Source organism: Carassius auratus, chromosome 28, assembly GCF_003368295.1.
Source record: "Carassius auratus strain Wakin chromosome 28, ASM336829v1, whole genome shotgun sequence".
NCBI lineage: Eukaryota > Metazoa > Chordata > Actinopteri > Cypriniformes > Cyprinidae > Carassius > Carassius auratus.
Window position 1 is genome coordinate 23,696,755 of NC_039270.1, and position 19,938 is coordinate 23,716,692.

General features: G+C 37.9%; 1 protein-coding gene and 1 long non-coding RNA gene across 2 annotated transcripts; one reads left to right on the forward strand and one right to left on the reverse strand.

Moving 5' to 3' along the window:
- The first annotated feature begins 664 nt into the window (after window positions 1-664).
- Window positions 665-2,914, forward strand: LOC113047271 (uncharacterized). Its single transcript, XR_003276229.1, has 3 exons — window positions 665-832; window positions 2,274-2,338; window positions 2,689-2,914. It is a non-coding gene; the product is annotated as an uncharacterized LOC113047271 (long non-coding RNA).
- A 12,008-nt stretch (window positions 2,915-14,922) lies between these two features.
- On the reverse strand, window positions 14,923-17,872 carry LOC113047404 (MAGUK p55 subfamily member 2-like; the record flags this gene model as incomplete). Its single annotated transcript, XM_026208755.1, has 5 exons — window positions 14,923-15,341; window positions 16,320-16,445; window positions 16,573-16,775; window positions 17,417-17,519; window positions 17,723-17,872. Coding segments are annotated over 5 exons (759 nt in total), but the record flags the coding sequence as incomplete, so codon positions are not given.
- Between the last annotated feature and the right edge of the window lie 2,066 nt (window positions 17,873-19,938).

A 19,938-nucleotide genomic window follows, 5' to 3' on the forward strand; every position in this document is an offset into this window, starting at 1 on the left:
TGGGAATGAAGTTGCATTTGTTTTATGTCATTTCTAACCATCCACTTTCTTTTCACTTTGTTTATAAGATCATTTGACCTCTTCATTTTACATTTATGCATTTAGCAAACACTTTTATTCAAAGTGATTTACAAAAGATAAAACTAAATAAATTCATAATATACAATGGTAGGTTTATTTGACAACTAGATGAAAAGTTAATTCATGGGGAACTGGCTCATCAGCACCATTCGTAAACTTAAATGTCTTTCTCTTTATTTGACATAAATGAAAGGGAAACTTCTGGCCAGATATAATGTGTATTTGGACACTGAGGTACGGCATCTTTACTAGATTAAATAGCAAGACTTTCTTGATCACCTGTCTTTGCCAGAAAGATCATATTGATTCACCAGCTGTACCAGAACCAGGACAACACAAACCAGCCTGGATTTCTTTTTTATTTTCATCAGAGAGAAGCAGTATAATGATACAGACAATATAACGCCTGTTCTTTCATGGTGAGGTTACTGAGGTAAATAAAAGATAAATAATGAAGCACACTGTGGATGGTGCACTCTTTTAGAAAAGAAAAGGAAAAAGAAATAAAACCCAAAACGGTCACTGGGATGGTACCCTTTTACACATAACTAAATTTCCCCCTAAGTGCTGCGAGAATAAAATGTCCACCTGGTATATACATACTGTGTGTTTAAACACCAGACAGTCACCATAAAAGTGTTCAAACTTCACTATCTGCACTTCAAACCCTCCCTCAGATAAGACTCAGTCTCAAATCAGAGCGCTGCATTCAACATCTACTTTACTGCCGGGATCACCTGTGTTCTTTGAGGTAAGACTTCAAGGTGTTTCTCAGAGATGTGCTTGAAGAAGTCATTTTTTTACTAACTACATAAAATGTGTATGATGTTCACCTTTGCTAGTAGAATATCTGAACATGTGACTGGGCTTGTATAAATATATTGACCTGTAGGTTTTTAATAACGTTAAAGATTTAGTTTTTCGACAGCGTCAGTGTTTGTATATAAGCTAGAGTCTCTTTTGTTTTGTGTTTCTGTGATTCTTTGTTGGATGGAAAGGACAGGTGAGGTCTGAAACACTGCTGGCAGTAAGTGGATATTGGAGAAATCAACATGGCAGCTGTTGTTTGGTGTCCGCTGAAGGGGTGCTGCTCTAACATGTAGGCGTACAGCAGGGGTAGGCAAGGTCGGTCCTGGATTGCCGCTGTCCTGTAGAGTTTAACTCCAGCCCTCATCAAACACACCTGAACAAGCTAATGAAGGTCTTCAGAATGACTAGGCCTACAGGCAGGAGAGGCTTTTTTCTAATCTCTGCAAGACTTCGGCACTCCAGGACCGATGCTGCCTACCCCTGGTCTACAAGCAAGGCGTTCACAAATCTTTACAGGGCTCAGGACAAAATTTTTAGCCCACTTGGGCCCAATGAGTAAGCTATCCCATATAGATGACCTTGGTGGTCCTCAGCAAAATCCTTGACTTACAGTAAAAGACAAATTATGAATGGAAAAGATTTCTTTACTCTAGAACATGTATCAGACCTCCAAAGAGTATATATATATGTATGTATCTATATCAAACTCTTTGTAAATGTATATATATATATATGTGTGTGTGTGTGTGTGTGTGTGTGTGTGTGTATATATATATGTGTGTGTGTATATATATATATATATATATATGTGTGTGTGAGTGTGTATATATATGTATACACACACACACACACACATATATATATATATATATAATATTATTATTATTATTATTATTATTATTATTATTGATTTATAACTGGTTTGTTATCATTTATCTGGCCTCAATACAGAATTGGGTCATTTCTGGTGTGTAAGACACCACTCATGACTGTCTTGACTCATATAAGGTTAAAAAAAATCATTATGGGGGTTACATATTCACACATTGATTTTCAAAGGTCTATCAATTGCAAAAGTCTTTATTTACTTAACATTTATTTATTAAATGAAATACAAGCCCTGTGGAATTCCAGATTTCTAAGAGAAACAAATAAAATTAGGGGTTTTGTATGTTTTTTTGCATTAAGATGCGTTTCAACAAAGTACTGTACAATATAAATTTAAATGTTATAAATGTTTTAGGTATAAAATACTATAATATCAAGCTCTTGCCTGTCCATTTCACTATGAATTCCAATATTATATGCATCTTAATGATTATAGACAAAATAAATGTAATCACCAAATATAATCTTTTTTTTTTTTTTTTATCTCCTAACAGAGTTGCTTCTGAATTGTGAATTTCTTCATTGCAGTGGGGATGGATGACTCAAGTTTAGTATTTACGTATGTATACCTACTTTCAATACTCTTTTATAAAACTGAACACACATAAGATCTGATCCAAAACCATACTATACTAATGTTATTTTATGTGTGTGTGTGTGTGTGAGTGTGTATATATAAATAATACACACACACACACACACACACATATATACACACAATAATGTACAATTAGTATAATATATACTGGATTATTTTAACCTCATGTTCAATTACAATATACAATCTAGTATAAAAGCTTATTTAAATTGCATTTTTCCATTGTTCAATAGTTGGTTTATGTTCTTTATCATCACTAACAACTCACACTCATGCTGTATTTTAACACTGCTCAATCTTTGCTGTTTCAGGATCATTGCACCTATTGGTATCCTTATTTTTTTGACGGTCTTCTTTGTTGGCTGCTGTACAATATTCCAGCGAGTCTGTAAGAAGCGAGATGAGCATGTGCAGACTCAAGTTCAAGCCGTGGATCCGCCCTCTGTTTACGTCATTCCGATCTCTATGTCCGAAGATGAGCTGCACAGACCACCGCGCTACAGCACAGTACAGTTCTACGAGCCGCCTCCTGCTTATCACGAGGGTAACCCTGGACATATTGTGCAGTACACTGTAAAACAATTCAGTGACTTTGTTAACATCACAAGAATGACTTGATTAGTTTACCCAAAAATTAAATGTCTGTCATAATTTACTCAAATTGTTCCAAACCCGTATGAGTATTATTCTTCTGTTGAACTGAAAAAAAATATATATATAATAATTATAATAATAATAATATGTCATAATTCATAAAAAAAATCTATGAAAGGCAGTGGACACCAGAAACTCATACAGGTTTTAAAAACTGAGGGCGAGTAAATGTGAATTTTGAGAGTGTAACTACGGCCCGCCACACAGGGTAAAGGCCTGCTGACACGGCTCTGTCCACTGGACCGTATATGGCACCTCTTTTTAGTAAGGTCAGTCAAAGGGCTGGTGAGGTCTGAATAATTAGGAATAAACTAGAGCTGCAACTAATGATTATTTTTTTCTGTCGACTAATCTAACGATTATTTTATCACAATAAATAATTAATCTAATGGGCTTTTTTTAAAATTAGCTAATGAATCCTTTGGATAACTTTACAAAAATTATATAAGTACAACTTCTAATATCATATTTCAACCTTTATTCATTTTCAACCTACAGTATTGTTCAAAATAATAGCAGTACAATGTGACTAACCAGAATAATCAAGGTTTTTCGTATATTTTTTTATTGCTACGTGGCAAACAAGTTACCAGTAGGTTCAGTAGATTCTCAGAAAACAAATGAGACCCAGCATTCATGATATGCACGCTCTTAAGGCTGTGCAATTGGGCAATTAGTTGAATTAGTTGAAAGGGGTGTGTTCAAAAAAATAGCAGTGTGGCATTCAATCACTGAGGTCATCAATTTTGTGAAGAAACAGGTGTGAATCAGGTGGCCCCTATTTAAGGATGAAGCCAACACTTGTTGAACATGCATTTGAAAGCTGAGGAAAATGGGTCGTTCAAGACATTGTTCAGAAGAACAGCGTACTTTGATTAAAAAGTTGATTAGAGAGGGGAAAACCTATAAAGAGGTGCAAAAAATGATAGGCTGTTCAGCTAAAATGATCTCCAATGCCTTAAAATGGAGAGCAAAACCAGAGAGACGTGGAAGAAAACGGAAGACAACCATCAAAATGGATAGAAGAATAACCAGAATGGCAAAGGCTCAGCCAATGATCACCTCCAGGATGATCAAAGACAGTCTGGAGTTACCTGTAAGTACTGTGACAGTTAGAAGACGTCTGTGTGAAGCTAATCTATTTTCAAGAATCCCCCGCAAAGTCCCTCTGTTAAAAAAAAGGCATGTGCAGAAGAGGTTACAATTTGCCAAAGAACACATCAACTGGCCTAAAGAGAAATGGAGGAACATTTTGTGGACTGATGAGAGTAAAATTGTTCTTTTTGGGTCCAAGGGCCACAGGCAGTTTGTGAGACGACCCCCAAACTCTGAATTCAAGCCACAGTACACAGTGAAGACAGTGAAGCATGGAGGTGCAAGCATCATGATATGGGCATGTTTCTCCTACTATGGTGTTGGGCCTATTTATCGCATACCAGGGATCATGGATCAGTTTGCATATGTTAAAATACTTGAAGAGGTCATGTTGCCCTATGTTGAAGAGGACATGCCCTTGAAATGGTTGTTTCAACAAGACAATGACCCAAAACACACCAGTAAACGGGCAAAGTCTTGGTTCCAAACCAACAAAATTAATGTTATGGAGTGGCCAGCCCAATCTCCAGACCTTAATCCAATTGAGAACTTGTGGGGTGATATCAAAAATGCTGTTTCTGAAGCAAAACCAAGAAATGTGAATGAATTGTGGAATGTTGTTAAAGAATCATGGAGTGGAATAACAGCTGAGAGGTGCCACAAGTTGGTTGACTCCATGCCACACAGATGTCAAGCAGTTTTAAAAAACTGTGGTCATACAACTAAATATTAGTTTAGTGATTCACAGGATTGCTAATTCCCAGAAAAAAAAAAAATTTTTTGTACAAAATAGTTTTGAGTTTGTACAGTCAAAGGTAGACACTGCTATTTTTTTGAACACACCCCTTTCAACTAATTGCCCAATTGCACAGCCTTAAGAGCATGCATATCATGAATGCTGGGTCTTGTTTGTTTTCTGAGAATCTACTGAACCTACTGGTAACTTGTTTGCCACGTAGCAATAAAAAAATATACTAAAAACCTTGATTATTCTGGTTAGTCACATTGTACTGCTATTATTTTGAACAATACTGTATGTGGTTGAAGTTTTTACAGTATAAAATAAACAAGAGGCAAAGAAAATTATTTTACTATGGTAAATATGAGCTTATGATAGCATTTATAATTAAACCACAGTAGCCATAAATGTACAGTTGTTTGAGACGTCATGAAATGTTCTTTATCATCACAAACCATAAAATGTAGTCAGGGTTCTGCTATGGTTTAAAAATTCCGCAAAGTGTGGAGTTTTGTTCTCAAGTCCAGCACATACTGAATTTCGTTTTTGCCCTGAGATGGCCCCTCCTCCCAAGTTTCTCTCAGTACATCCAGCACCCCTCGAGGCTGGCGTCCGTAGAGAAGCTCAAAGGGGGAAAACCCGTTGAGGGTTGTGGTACCTCTCGCACAGCGAATAACAAGGGCTCTAGCCACTTATCCCAATTCTTGGCGTCTTCTTGAACGAATGGCGGGATCATGGATTTAAGCGTGCGATTAAATTGTTCGACCAGGCCGTCGGTCTGCGGGTGATAGACGCTAGTTTGAATTGATGTAATGCACAATAATCTGTACAGTTTGCGTAGCGTACGTGACATAAACGCCGTGCCCTGATCGGTGAGGATCTCTTTCGGGACCCCCACCCGGGAGATTAGATGAAACAGGGCGTCCACAATACTTTTAGCAGAAATGTTGCCGAGGGCCACTGCTTCAGCATATCATGTTGCATAGTCAACTATGACCAAAGCAAAGCGATGTCCCTGTGCAGATCACTCTAATGGCCCGACGAGGTCCATACCAATTCTCTCGAAGGGGACCTGCATTAAGGGAAGGGGGCACAAAGGCACTTTTGGGACGGCCGGTGGACTCACAAACTGACATTCCGGACCAGACGCGCACCACCTGCGCACTTTGTCGTGAATGTCCAGCCAAAAGAAACGGGTCATGAGGCGATTCAGTGTTGCTGCCTGTCCCAAATGGCCTGCAATAGGATTAGAATGAGCCGCATTGAAAAGCATTTCCCGGTGGCACTTCGGAATCAACAACTGGGTTGTATTTACTTTTGTCTGAGTGTCTTGGGTCACTCGATACAAGCGATCTCTTAAAATGGCAAAATACGGATAGGTGAGGGGGTGGGCAGGTTGGACAGGCTGGCCATCGATGGAGCGGACCTGCTGGAAAGAATGTTTTAATGTCTCGTCCTGAGACTGCTCCGGAGGAAATTCATCATGCTCCAAGAGAATAAGTCTCCCCATTTCTCTCGGTTCCCTGAAGCAGAACACAGCTGTCCTAGCTCGGTTTCTCCCACCTGCACCCACGCGGCCCCTTTCCGTGCCTTATTTTCCCAAGAGGCATTCGCACATAATGACCCCAATAAAACTGTAAACGCAGGCCAATTCGTTCCCAAAACTATCGGATGCCGGAGGTGGGGACTAACCGCTACATCTACACTATGCTTTTGACCCCTGAACTGAATAATAATCAGGACAACTGGATACTCCAACACATCCCCGTGTATGCACCACACCTTAACCATGCGGCTTGTATCCAATGACCCCGGTTGAATCAGGCTTTGATGAATTAAGGTTTGGTTACATCCTGAATCCACCAAAGCCTGACCGGGGGTGGCCTGTGGGACATCCGGGACCCGGATCATCATACCCACCTCCATCACTGGACACCTGTCCACAAAATGCTCCGCGCCCCAGCAAAATGCTCCCCGTCCCCGGGGCGGGACACGAGGAGGGCCGGGTGGACGGGACCTAGGGAGAGGGACAGGTCGAGACAGAGAAGGAGAGGGGACAGAGGGGGAGAGATAGACTGAGGTTGTGGGTTCGCCGGCCCCCTAGGCACACCACCATGTGGTCCTCCGCTAGATGGATGGCCGAGTCCAGTGACCTGGGACGGTGGTACTGGACCCACTCGGCTGTTTTATTCATAATCCGAGCGATGGACTGCTCCAGCACCATGAGGTCGATGATGTGTTCCACGTCACTTCCCTCGGACAGTAGCCACTTGCGGCAGGAGTCCCGGAGTTGCTGGGCCATCGCGAAGGGCCGACCGGATTCCCCCAGGTCTAGTGAACGGAACCGCTGGCAATGCAGCTCTGGGGTACAGCCGACCCGCTGAATGATGGCCCTCTTCAGGTCGTCGAAGACCAGGAGGTTCGCCACCAGTAGCTGTTGTGCGGCCACCTGGGACTCGCGCAAGAACAGGGGGATCAGCCGTACTGGCCATTGGTCGAGGGGCCAGCCGCACACTTCTGCTGACTTTTCAAAAAGTTCTAAGAACATTTGACTGCTTCTGTCTCTCCTGCTGTTTTATACGCTCTCCACGCCAATTACTGAAACAAGAAACAGGTGTTGATCGTTTCCGCCCAAACCACTCACCTACCGTTCGTCTCCTGATTCTCTCTCCCGCTGCCCGACTTCGCTAAACCACAAGTGTTTTGAGTTACGGTTGCCTTTCTATCATCTATAACCAGTATGCCCATTCTCCTCTGACATCAACAAGGCATTTTCATCCACACAACTGCCGCTCACTGGATATTTTCTCTTTTTAGAGATGACTCTAGAGATGGTTGTGCAAATCCCAGTTAATCAGCAGTTTTTGAAATACTCAGACCAGCCCATCTGGCACCAACAACCATTTCACGTTCAAAGTCACTTAAGTGCCCTTTCTTCCCCATTCTGATGCTCGCTTTGAACTTCAGCAAGTCATTTTACCACATCTAGATGCCTAAATGCATTGAGTTGCAGCCATGTGATTGGCTGATTAGCAGTTTGTGTTACCAAGCAATTAAACAGGTTTACCTAATAAAGTGGCCGGTGAGTGTATATACTTTTTAAGATAAACTTTATATTTTTGTTAAATTCAACTTTTTTGGTCTTATAGTGCACAGTTTTTTTTTTCATGGAACCAAAAATAGTTATTCTTACATACTTTTATAAAATTTAATTTATTCAATTCATAAGGTATATGGGTTCATGGATTGGACAGCTTTAAAGTGTTTAAATACTCAGTATTTCAAAGTGTATTGGAAATGATGATTAATTCCTGTTTCCTCAGTTGAATCTGAAGCCTGAGGCCTGTCCTGTGGAAGCCCCTCCAGCATATTCAGAATCCGTCTCTCCTTCACCCTCACATTCATGATCATGAGCGCATCTCAAACACTTGGACTGGCTAAAGGAAAAATAAGAATCATATTCTCATGACTTTTCCAAGGACTACAACTCATGCTATCTATATACATGCAAAGGTTTAAGTGGTGAGAAAGAAAATGTCACAAAGTCACAAAGAAAGACTGTTTTGAACAATGAGCAGCAGAACTTGGTTAAAGTTTTAAAAGTATATGTTTTTGTTTTGTGAATATTTATCAATTGTGTACATGCTATAGCTTAACCTTTTTTCTTAACTTTGTGAAATGTGTTCATTTATAATAAATGTTGTAAATGGTTGACCTGTTATAAATTGTACAGCTGAAACTGTATGATTAAAATAATGTTGTATGAACACTGACTCTTAATAATAACCTTTGAGGATATTTTATTGGTATCGAGAGATAAGAAACGATGTGTCGTTTAAGCCATCTTTTTTCCTGTCACCCTTCATAGTCATCATGCCTCCTGAGCTGCACCCTCAGGAACCAAAGTTCAGCGCTGTGACATCAGAGGTGAAGCTCCGCCTCCTGCATTACCACTGCCATTGTCCTCACAGTCCTACATAGACATAAGCCCATGCATTTATTATAACTCATAAAATATGAACCATATAGTTAAAACAACACATTTGGAGAATTCACAGCTTTGGCTATTTATGAGGGTGCATTGACAGTTAAATACACACCGAGTCACATAAGTGCAATTTTGTTAGTAAAACACAATGTGTAAAACCCAAAGATCTAAATAAATGCATGCAAACATAAAAATACACAAAATAAAATAGAAAAAAACAAACATAACAGCATAGTTTCTATCTACCTCTTCAAACACTGTAATGTCAGCAAAGGTTATATAATAGCATACCGTCATGTTGCTAAGTCCATTTAAGTCCATTCTGTCCATTTATTGATTTATTATTGATTTAATATGAAATATTTGTTTCATTGATGTAATTAGTTGATTTCATATTGAACATATACCACCAAATGAAATAATGCAAATTCATTATTAACATGGACTATGTATAATTTAGAAATAATATTTTATATTAAAAATAAGAATATAATTAAAAATATAATTTTCTCTTTGGAGTGTTTCAAGCTGTTTGTAAATAGATGAGATCCCTAGCTGCAAAGATTTGGATAACACGGCCCAAAAGTTTACGCAAAGAAAGGAGGAGTAACTTTGATTTTCACTGTTGTCGCACCGCCATGTCGTGGAGACACTGTGTGTTACATTGTGAAAGCAAACTACTTTGTTTGGTCTTCCAAACAGGACACGACTAGAAATCAATGGATAAGTTGTATTTATAACACTGTTCCAGAACAGTTCAACTCAAATATTCAGATGTGTGCAGCGCATTTTATGAAGGACTGTTTCCTGATCCTGGGAGTGTAGATTACAAAGACCATCTGTTTTGACTCACATTCTGTAAGTATGTTTTCATATTTAAAGGATTTGCAAAAACAAACGTGAGTTTGTAGAATAGTGTAAACCACAAGTACCACAGCAGATCAACACTATTAGTCGCTGACAACTAGTGATGTATAATGCTGTGTAGTATAATAAATGATAAGACACTTGTTCTTTGCTTTGTTTTATTTTATATAAGATTTATTTTATATTGTATAACATTAAGATACATTAAAGTGCACATGAGCACACACAAAACTCAAGTATATATTATGAAGGAAGGGGTTTTTGCAGACCAATCAATGCGCTTGCAGTCCGCGAATTGACATGGCATAAAATTTCTGGAGAACTGCACGTCAGGTTACGGTGTAGGCTACGGTTTAGGATGTGCAGCTATGTGTAGCCTATACGGCGTAGGTTCGACACAGAAGTATAAATCAGCCTTAAGTCATTATAATCTGTAATTCAGGCACGGCACTATCATTTTTTCTCTACCTGTGCTAAGGGGGGCTAGATCAATATGTGGCGTGCTTCTTAAGATTATATTGATGACCTCAGAGTTACTTCGTAAAGAAACTAAACCAGAGCTATTAAAAATGATGATTTGTGCTATCCTATCAGATTTTGCTTCTTCCCATTAAAACCGATGGAAGCATAATTTGGAAGCAAAATACTTTATAAACATGTCCACCTACCCCAACCCTAACCTATCATTACAGTAGGATAAATACAGTGTTGGTAGCATAATCTGATAGGAAGCATTATTTGTTAGAACACCAGGATAAGCATCACAGTATATTAAGAGGCGTAACGCTTGAGGTATTCGGCCAATCACACCACACTGAACAGCTGGCCAATCAAAGCACACCTCGCTTTTCAGACCGATGAGCTTTGTAAAAAACGTGTGGGAAATAATGCTTTTTAACCTTAAACCACATAAACACATTGCATTACACCAAATACACAAAACAATGTTCTTTTTAGCAACATCATATGACCCCCATTAAGAAAATATAGGATGATGATAATCAAACTGCATAAATTCAGAACATTTCAGTTTGTGGCATGCTTTATATTACATGCAAATTTAAAAGGTTTGAGAGTTCTAGAATAGAAAAAAACTGTCTTATCAATTTTTACCGTCATCCTCATTTCTCATGCCACATAATCTATAGAAGTGTAAAAGCTTTTAATGTGTCTGTGTTGTAAGTGTAATGGAATGTTTACTGGTACAAAGGTCTACAGAGTACTGTACCTGTGCATCATGTCTTACGTAGACTATTGTTCTTGTGTATCATGGCTTAAGTCAGTGGAGAAAAACCATAAAACACACCCATGTCATCATATCTTGACATGATTAAAATATTCTCAGAAAGGCCACCAATGATCTGCCATCATCCACTTCTACTATATGACCAACTGAACCATAAAAATATAGACATTTCCTGTTTGCTTGTAGTTTACTTTATAAAATACATTTCAGATGAAAACTGAATATATGAATGGAAGACTGTGGGTCCAGTGAGGTAAATTCATGCATGGCCTCTCACTGTTTTTCTCAGAGCGACTGGGTCAATAAAAGTAAATGGCTGAAAATATCTGAAAGGTCAACTTGACACTTTTGCAGAGAATGACTTGCTTTCAGGCTATAAATGATCTTCTCTTAATGAACAGTTTGGTCATTTTAAACATTTCTGCTTTCATACAGTATCTGCATTTCTACAGGTTATCCAAGAAGTTGCCTCTTTACTAGAATACATCCTGTTTCCACCTCCACACGTGTGGGAAGATAAATCAGGTTAGTGATGAGAGTGGCAATAAGAAGTTACATTTATTTTGCATAAGTGAGTTCAAGGAAGAGGGTTAAAGGGTTAGTTCACCCAAAAATTATCATTCTGTCTTCAGTTACTCACAACCTGTATGTGTCTTGCTCTCTTGTTAATATTTAGTTAGTGTTTTATAATATAGTGTTGTAATATAGTGTGTTATATAATATAGCACCCCTGGCAGCAATTACAGCCTCAAGTCTTTTAAAGGATGATGCTACAAGCTTGGCACATCTATTTTGGGCGGTTTCTCCCATTCTCGTTTGTAAGACCTCTCAAGCTCCATCAGGTTGGATGGGGAGTGTCGGTACGTGGGTCTTCAGATCTCTCCAGAGTTGTTCAGTCGGGTTCAAGTCTGGGCCACTCTAGGACATTCACCGAGCTGTCCCGTAGCCACTCCTTTTTTTTTTATCTTGGCTGTGTGCGTAGGGTTGTTTTTCTGTTGGAAGGTGAACTTCCTGCCCAGTCTGAGATTCTGAATCATTATCATTAATGCTATCTCAATATTTTGGTGCACTGAACTTTTTTTTCCACTCTGACAAGTCCCTCAATCCCTGTCGCTGAAAAACAGCCCCACAGCATGAGGCCATTTCCAGGACACTTTACTTTTGGGATGGTACAGGTGGTGAGCAGAGCTGGTTTCCTTCAAACGTGATGATTGAAATTGAGGTTTATCAGGGTTCTTTTGGGTTTTTTTTTTTTTCTGCAAATGTAAAATACCAAGTGCGTTGCCACACAAGTTATATGTTTTATTTTGATGACCTATTCAGTCAGTTTATAATCTTCTAATGTAAACTCTGTTGTTGTCATCTCTCCTGCAGTCAGGTTAATAAAACTCAGTTTAATTGCAATTTATATGTTTTTCTTGGTAACATAATAAAATACAGTGCGTCCCCTTGGAATTATAAGGTTCTATCTGACATTTTTGTCAAAATTGAGTTATTCACATATTCTTGTTCTGTGACAATTTATTTAGATTATGTGATGTTTTTTTTTTAAAGTTGTGTACATTTTGGGAATTTTTATTGAAAAAAACAAAAAGGTTCTAGCTACAGGAGTCTATGGAACACAAAAACTTTAAAGCTCAATATCTCAAAACTACTCAGAACGCAGATAGAACCTTATAATTCCAAGGGGACGTGTTTAATAGAAAATCTTACAGTGAATGAGTAAAAAACAACTACTTATATGTTAAGCTGTATTTGACTCTTCAACCCGTTACCATCTTTAACCCGGTTACCCTAGTCTTAACCCCATCACACCTAGATTATTTTTTTTTAAACTTTATGAAAAAGTAATTTAATGTTTGTTGAACTCAGTCTGCAATGTTCAGAGCAATCACAAGAAAACAGATGAGGTTGCTGTTTTTTTTTTCAGCCTTCAGTATAGCAAAAGTGTGTGATTTGATGTAACTTTTATATTCATAAATACTGAATTAGTGTGAGGGACATCTGATTTATAGGAAAATGTTGATTTCATTATGATCATCCTCAGAGAACTCCCATAGTGCCCTCTGCTGGTGAAAGCGAAACAATTATGTGAACTGATCTGAATTTAAGATGATAAATACGTTCATATCTTTATGTTTCCCTTTCGCAGACAGAAAAACAATATATCATAGGACTTATATTTAGGACTTAATTTCACATTTGCTTTTAAATATAATGCTTATTCAAAAATCGGTGTATAATATACTTTCCATATTTTTTCTTACTTTGTTAAATTAATTCAATTAATGGTTATTTAACACATTATTTCTCCAAACATTTTATTTCAGAAATCAGGCAATTTACAGATTGTTCTTCTAATCATTCATCGATTTTGCACATGAAACATGACTACTACTGTATATACAGTATCTGCCTCTAGCTTAGTCCATTATCTGATATGTAAAAAAACCTAATATCAATATCAAAACTTAAATCCTAACACCGCACACACAGATAATAAATGATAAAAAAAAACTAATAAATAAACGATAGCTGCCAATATTCAAGCCAAATATCATTGACATGAATTATAATCATTGAAAATAAACAGAAGAATACTGAAGAATGATCATTCGTAATAAAAAAGTAGAGAGGGTTTGTCCGTAAGAAAAAGATATTTTCATCCAATAAGCATATACAGCATTAGAATAAATTGCTGTGAATTAGAGCAGATACACAGATTACATGCAGTCACAACATTTTACACTGAGAGCATATTCATACATATTGATATAAAGGTGTTAATGCCATTCTATAGCACTGTTCTTCCCTTCAATTCACAGGTTCGTGTCCAATTTAAATGTAAAAATGAGGTTTGGTCCTTTTTCGAATCAATAAATAAATAGGTATATACTGTTATAACATATCTAAATATATAAATATAGTTCACAATGTTGGTGATCTGCAAAAAGATCCATCTGAAATGAATTATATGCTGCATTCAGTGACCTTCTGCACAGTTTATTGTGTGCAAATATTATCTGCCTGCTGTTTCTGTTTGTTAATGATCACATTTCCATATATTCCTGTGCTAAATTCAGAAAGAATGGTGCTGTAATATGGATGTATATGAAAAAAAAAACTGTACAAAAGTCATGTGCCTGACACAACAACAGGAGCTGAGCAAAATAGAGCCTTATGATAAAAATATAATTCAGAGATGAAACACTGTCCAAACACCTACCACATACACAAACAGAATTGATATAGACCTGTGGGCTTGAAATCAAAATTATGTTTTAAAAACGTAACTTGTTAAAATACTTGAGAAGCAAATCTGCATAAGATGTGTTCTTAGAGAATAAATACTGTCATTCAAAAGTTTGGGTTCGATTCAGATTTGTTTTCTTATGCATGATGGCTACATTTATTTGATAAACAATACAGCAAAGCAGTAGCAGTTGTGTAATATTATTACAATTTCATTTGTTTTTAAGTTTTTATTTTAACATGTAATTTACTCCAGTGATATTAAAGCTGAATTCAGCATCATTCCTCCAGTCTTCAGTGTCTGCTCAGGAAACATATCTTATATTGTCAGTTGTGCTGCTTAAATGTTTTTGTGGAAATCGTGATTCATTTTTTTTAGGATATAGAGAGTTCAAAAGTACAGCTCTTATTTTAATAGAAATCTTTTGTGACATATAAATGTCTTAACTGTACTTTTAATCAATTATTCAAGTATTAATTTATTAAAATAATATTGACCCCAAACTTTTGAAAATATCTTTTTTTGTTTGTTTATTTGATCGTTTGTTTGTTTTAACCCAATAAATCTAACAACCTTTTGAAAAGATTACATTAAAAAAATATATAATACAGTTTTGCTTCTGAAATAAATGTATCTTTTTTTTAACTTAATTGTTAAAGGATGTTCAGATATTTGTGTAAAATTAAAGAAAAAATTATTTCACATTTCAAAAAACATCTGAACTGAAACTTGAATGTTTACTGAACAAAAAGATGAGACTGTAGTTCAATTCTGACACGAGTTATCTATAACCTGTTTTTGTAGGGTAGATGGTGATTTCACACACACACACGCACACACACACACACACTCATGTAAGCTCTCTGATCAGTGAACACCCCTGGCATGAGGTTAACACTGGTATAAAGTGTCACATGAATCATACACTAGTTGCTGTAGTGAGCTCTAAAACACCCACCCAACTGGAACCCACTGCTGAGCTCCCTTTAACTCCTCTAAGGAGGATTTGAGTTTCCTGTACGCTTGCTCCAAATCGTCATTTACTATGGTGAGGTCGAAGTAGTGTCCGTACACTCTCTGAATCTTGGCGCTCTCATCCACCGTCCTCTTCAGTTCTGCGTCCTGTTGAGATGAGACGGATGAAGATTTTTAGGATGGGCAAAACTTGAGTTTCAAGCAAACCATGTTTAGTATACAGCGACTAAGTGGGATTTAAAGGGATAGTTCACACAATTAAATTCACCCCTTGATTTACTCACCCTCAAGCCTTCCCTAGTTATATATGACTTTATTTTTTCTGCTGAATACAATTTTTTTTGTATTTAAAAAAAAAATGTCCTGGCACTTCCAAGCTTTGTTATGGAAGTGAATGGGTGTTGAAATTTTGAAGTCCAATAAAGTCTGTCCATCCATCATAAAAATTGCCCCACACAGCACTAGGGGGTTAATAAAAGCCTCCTGAAGCAAAGCGATGTATCTGTGTAATAAAAATATCCATTTTTACAACTGGTTACACTATTTTAAGGTGTCCTTGTTACAGGGTTCATCTTCACCAAAGCTCTCGGACTAAATCTAAAATATCTTAAACTGTGTTTCGAAGATAAACGGAGGTCTCACGGGTTTGTAACAACATGAGGGTGAGTCATTAATGACATCATTTTCATTTTTGGGTGAACTAACCCTTTAGGCACTAAGTAACATTAAATGAATACATGTACTTACTATATGGTTAGGGTTATTTGCATGTAATTATGCATAATTTATTGTCATTATAATAGTATGAACATGTAACGTGTAACAAGGACACCTTAAAATAAAGCATTAACGTACAACTTTATAAACTGTAATCTCTAGCCGGCTAGTCTTGCTAAAACCAAGTTTTGTATACAGAAAAGTCTCCTCTTGACTTGAATTGAACTAATATTCATACTCATAATTTGTGATCAGTGTTTTGTTTTGCTCCAAACCTAAAGTATTGAAGATCAAGGACATTTTTTATTATAACTTTGACTGTATTCATCTGAAAGGCCTGGGATGGCTTGAGGGGAGTAAATCATGGGGTAATTTACATTTTAGGGTGAACTATCCCTTTAAACTTACTGTTCGGTGTTTGGTCACTCCTGCCTCCACCCCAGATCTGTTCATGGCCTTCAGCACCTCAAACTCTGGGGCTTTGATGAACACCACATACGGCAAAAACTCTGATGTCCTGAGGACTTTTAGGGCCTATGGCAAAAACAAATTAAACAAATCAGAATCAAAAAGTGGTTTTCATGAAATACTATAAAACAGCATCTCGTGCTTATGAAATCTCGTAGATGTTGATCTTCTGCTTAGTTAAAGAGACCCTTACCTGTGGGCTGACGTCCAGGATACAGATACGTCCCGCCTCCACGACTTCATGGATGGAGTCATTCTTGGTGCCGTAGAGGTTACCGTCATATTCACCGTGTTCAAGATAGTGGCCAGCTTTAATATCAGCCTCCATCTTACTCCGGGACGTGAAGGCATACATCATGTTCTCTCGGTCTGCTGATTTGGGCTTCCTAGAGGTGTCTGTGGAAAGTTACATTACAGCCCAGATGAATTATTCATTTCTGTTTATTAACAGATTAGCACTAGATTTTAGTTGTGTCCAAAAAATCTCTCATAATAAAGGGAAGAAATATTAGCATCAGGACTGAGTCTGAACCCCAGAGTAATGAAAACTGTGCCTAATACCCCCAGAGAGGACTCACAGGGGACGGTGGTGCCATAGTGCTGAGGGTCTGACACTAGCAACTTATTCTTCAGACTTCGAATGAATGAAAGATTCGAAACAGAAAAGACGTGCCGTTTCAAAAAGACATGCATTTGAGTAAAAAGAAAATAAACCTGCATTTTTTGTAGCTAGATACATCATTTTCTTCTTCTTCTTACCAACCATTCCAGTGCAGAGATTGGCTGTCATACACAGCGAAATAAATGTTTATACACAAATATTTACTGCATTACTGAACCTATAACAAAGTTTGCATTGCTTTAAGAACATAGACATCGTAAACGTTCATGTTAAATCCACCAGGGGGCAATGATTTCATGATTTCTGAAAGACAATGTGACAGTGATGCAGAAAATTCAGCTTTGCCTCACAGGAGTATATTCTGTATATAAAGACATTTTCAATTCTATATTATTATTATTATCACTACAAGTACCTGCTGGTGAAAGGTCAACATCTTTCTTCACAAAAGCTTTCCTCTTCTCCTCCAGAAGTTGACTGGGAATCAGGCCAGCACTGCCTCCCTCGACGTGACGCGCCTGTGGACACATCACGTACAAACAAGTCACTCCGCATATTTTTAGCTCGTTGGTTATCATTTCACCAGGCTGATCAACTTTCATAGAGAGATCTTCTTCCATTTTAACTAAAAAGCAGACATGACTTCAGGTCCTCAAAAAAGAAATGAACACATCATTTTTAGCAGAAGGCTACTCTAGTGCTTCTAATTTGACGGACACACCTGCCACCAGTTCACATCCTCCTGGTTAACGATCTGCAGAATGTCTCCTCTGGAGAACTGTAGCCCCGCCTCCTTGCAAGGGATGAGGTTGTCATTGGCAGGGTCATAATCACAATGACACTTCACAAAAACCTGCAGAGACCAGGATAAGTGTGATCATGATTGAAACACATTAAAGTTACTGATGTGAACTGTTTCCAGTTATTGATTACAAATTACATGATAGGAACTGCTGCTGAGCACAGCTCCATAAAACTGAGAGACTTTACAAATCTATATGGCGAGTAATATATATATATATATAAAAAAGAATTAGAGCGAATCAATAAATTATGAATTATTTACTACAGTTGTGTGAATAATAATAAGTAATCAGGTAACCTATAAAAAGTAGTGCTGTCAATCGATTAAAAAAAATTAACTAATTAATCGCACAATTTTTTAAAATTAATCATGATTAATCGCTATTAAAAGACTGAAACTTTTTGGATATGTAAATGTAAAATGTAAATAACTAATGTAAACTCAAGACAAAGAAACTATTTAAATTCAAAATATGATTGTTTATTGGAATTTTTGTTTAACTTGTAACACAGATTTTCTCATGTAAACAACATACCTGCAATAAACCATCAATATCCTCCAAATTAACTGTTGGCTTGAAAGCCATATTTATTACAGAAATAAAAACACAGGCATGTAAGTACCATTTGAATTTCAAAACAATCAATGCCAATAAAAAACAAAAATGATTTCCATTTTGAATTCTAAGTGGACTGCAAAAAAATTCCAAAGTATAGTCATTGCCAGTGCTTTAAGTGGGCCGGTATGCACAGGTACTCAGTACCGCCACTTCCAAATATAGCTCTTGAGCGTACCGCCACCTCTCCGTGCGCCCAGAACGTGCTTGTAGCGTACCGGTACGCTCATTTGGACATCTGTTTTAATAGAGGTTTTAATCTTTTACCTGCACTGCCAATTTTCAGAGCGCCCTTCACAATGCAAGCTTCCTAATTCATCCCACCCAGAGCAGAAACTACATTACCCATTCACCCTTAAGTTATACAAGTGAATAGCGCATGTGTCGCTTTTCCCACTGTTAAGTGTGTCAACAACTCAACATGGCCGGAGAAGGTGTGTGAAACTCGTTGTGAGTTATACTAAAGCAAAATCTTGAGTATTTATTGTCTGTGTAAAAAAGGCTATGGGTTTCTATTTTTCTAACTGTATTAAATCTCTCCTTCTACATGTTGAGACATGTACATACACAAACCTTGACCACGTGATTCCCCCCGCCCTCACAGTGACTGAAGATCAGTGCAGGGGGATACAGGTCGAAGCCTTAAGTTTCTTCATTATCATTGTTTCTGGACTGTTTAAAGATCGCCTTTTGGACAAAGTGTTGTGTGTGAATGCAAAAAAAACCACAACCACGACCAAACCATCTGTTGAGTGGTGACAATAAATGGGTTATTCCCAGAAAAGTACATCTTCATTTCGTCTCTAATCGGACAGTCTTTGGTGGGTCAGCACCCTGATCTGGCAACTTGTGTCTTATAACACTACCAAGCAAACAAACTAATTTACATGGTCCTTCGAGCCGGAGCCTGGACTTGCCAAAGAGATAGAAGATGTCACAACATGAAGAGGATGAGCCAACTGTGCGAGTCAGGAGGAAAACTGTCCTTCCCGCACGTTATGATGAGTATGATCTCACTGGATTCACCCTCCCTAAGCATGATACACAACCCATGTCACCACTCGTACATTCAAGCAGACTGGCTGAAGGCGACGAAGCAGAAGAAGGCGCAAGTGGCTTTACTCCATTGTTACCAGGTTATGAAGTAGACAGTCCGCTACAGTGGTCTGGTGACGAGTATGATTCTGCATCAGAGATCATAAGGAGAGAGAATAAGGATATCCGCATAGCCCTGCAAATGATACAGCAGGAAAGAAACACATTCCAGAACGCAAATGACCAATACATAAAGGAGCTTTCTCAGCTCAAGCAACAGATGAAGCAGCTACAAATTCAGATGGATCAACAACGTCCAGGAAATCAGCCACCTTCACCTGTTGCCCTTCCAAGGAAGCATAGCTCCAGTCGTCCTATACCTGCACCACGTGTCCAGCCACAGGCACATTCTGTGGAAATGGGAAGCAAACCTGTACCAGCTCAACGCATTAGGCTACAAATGGAGCATCAGACTCAAAAC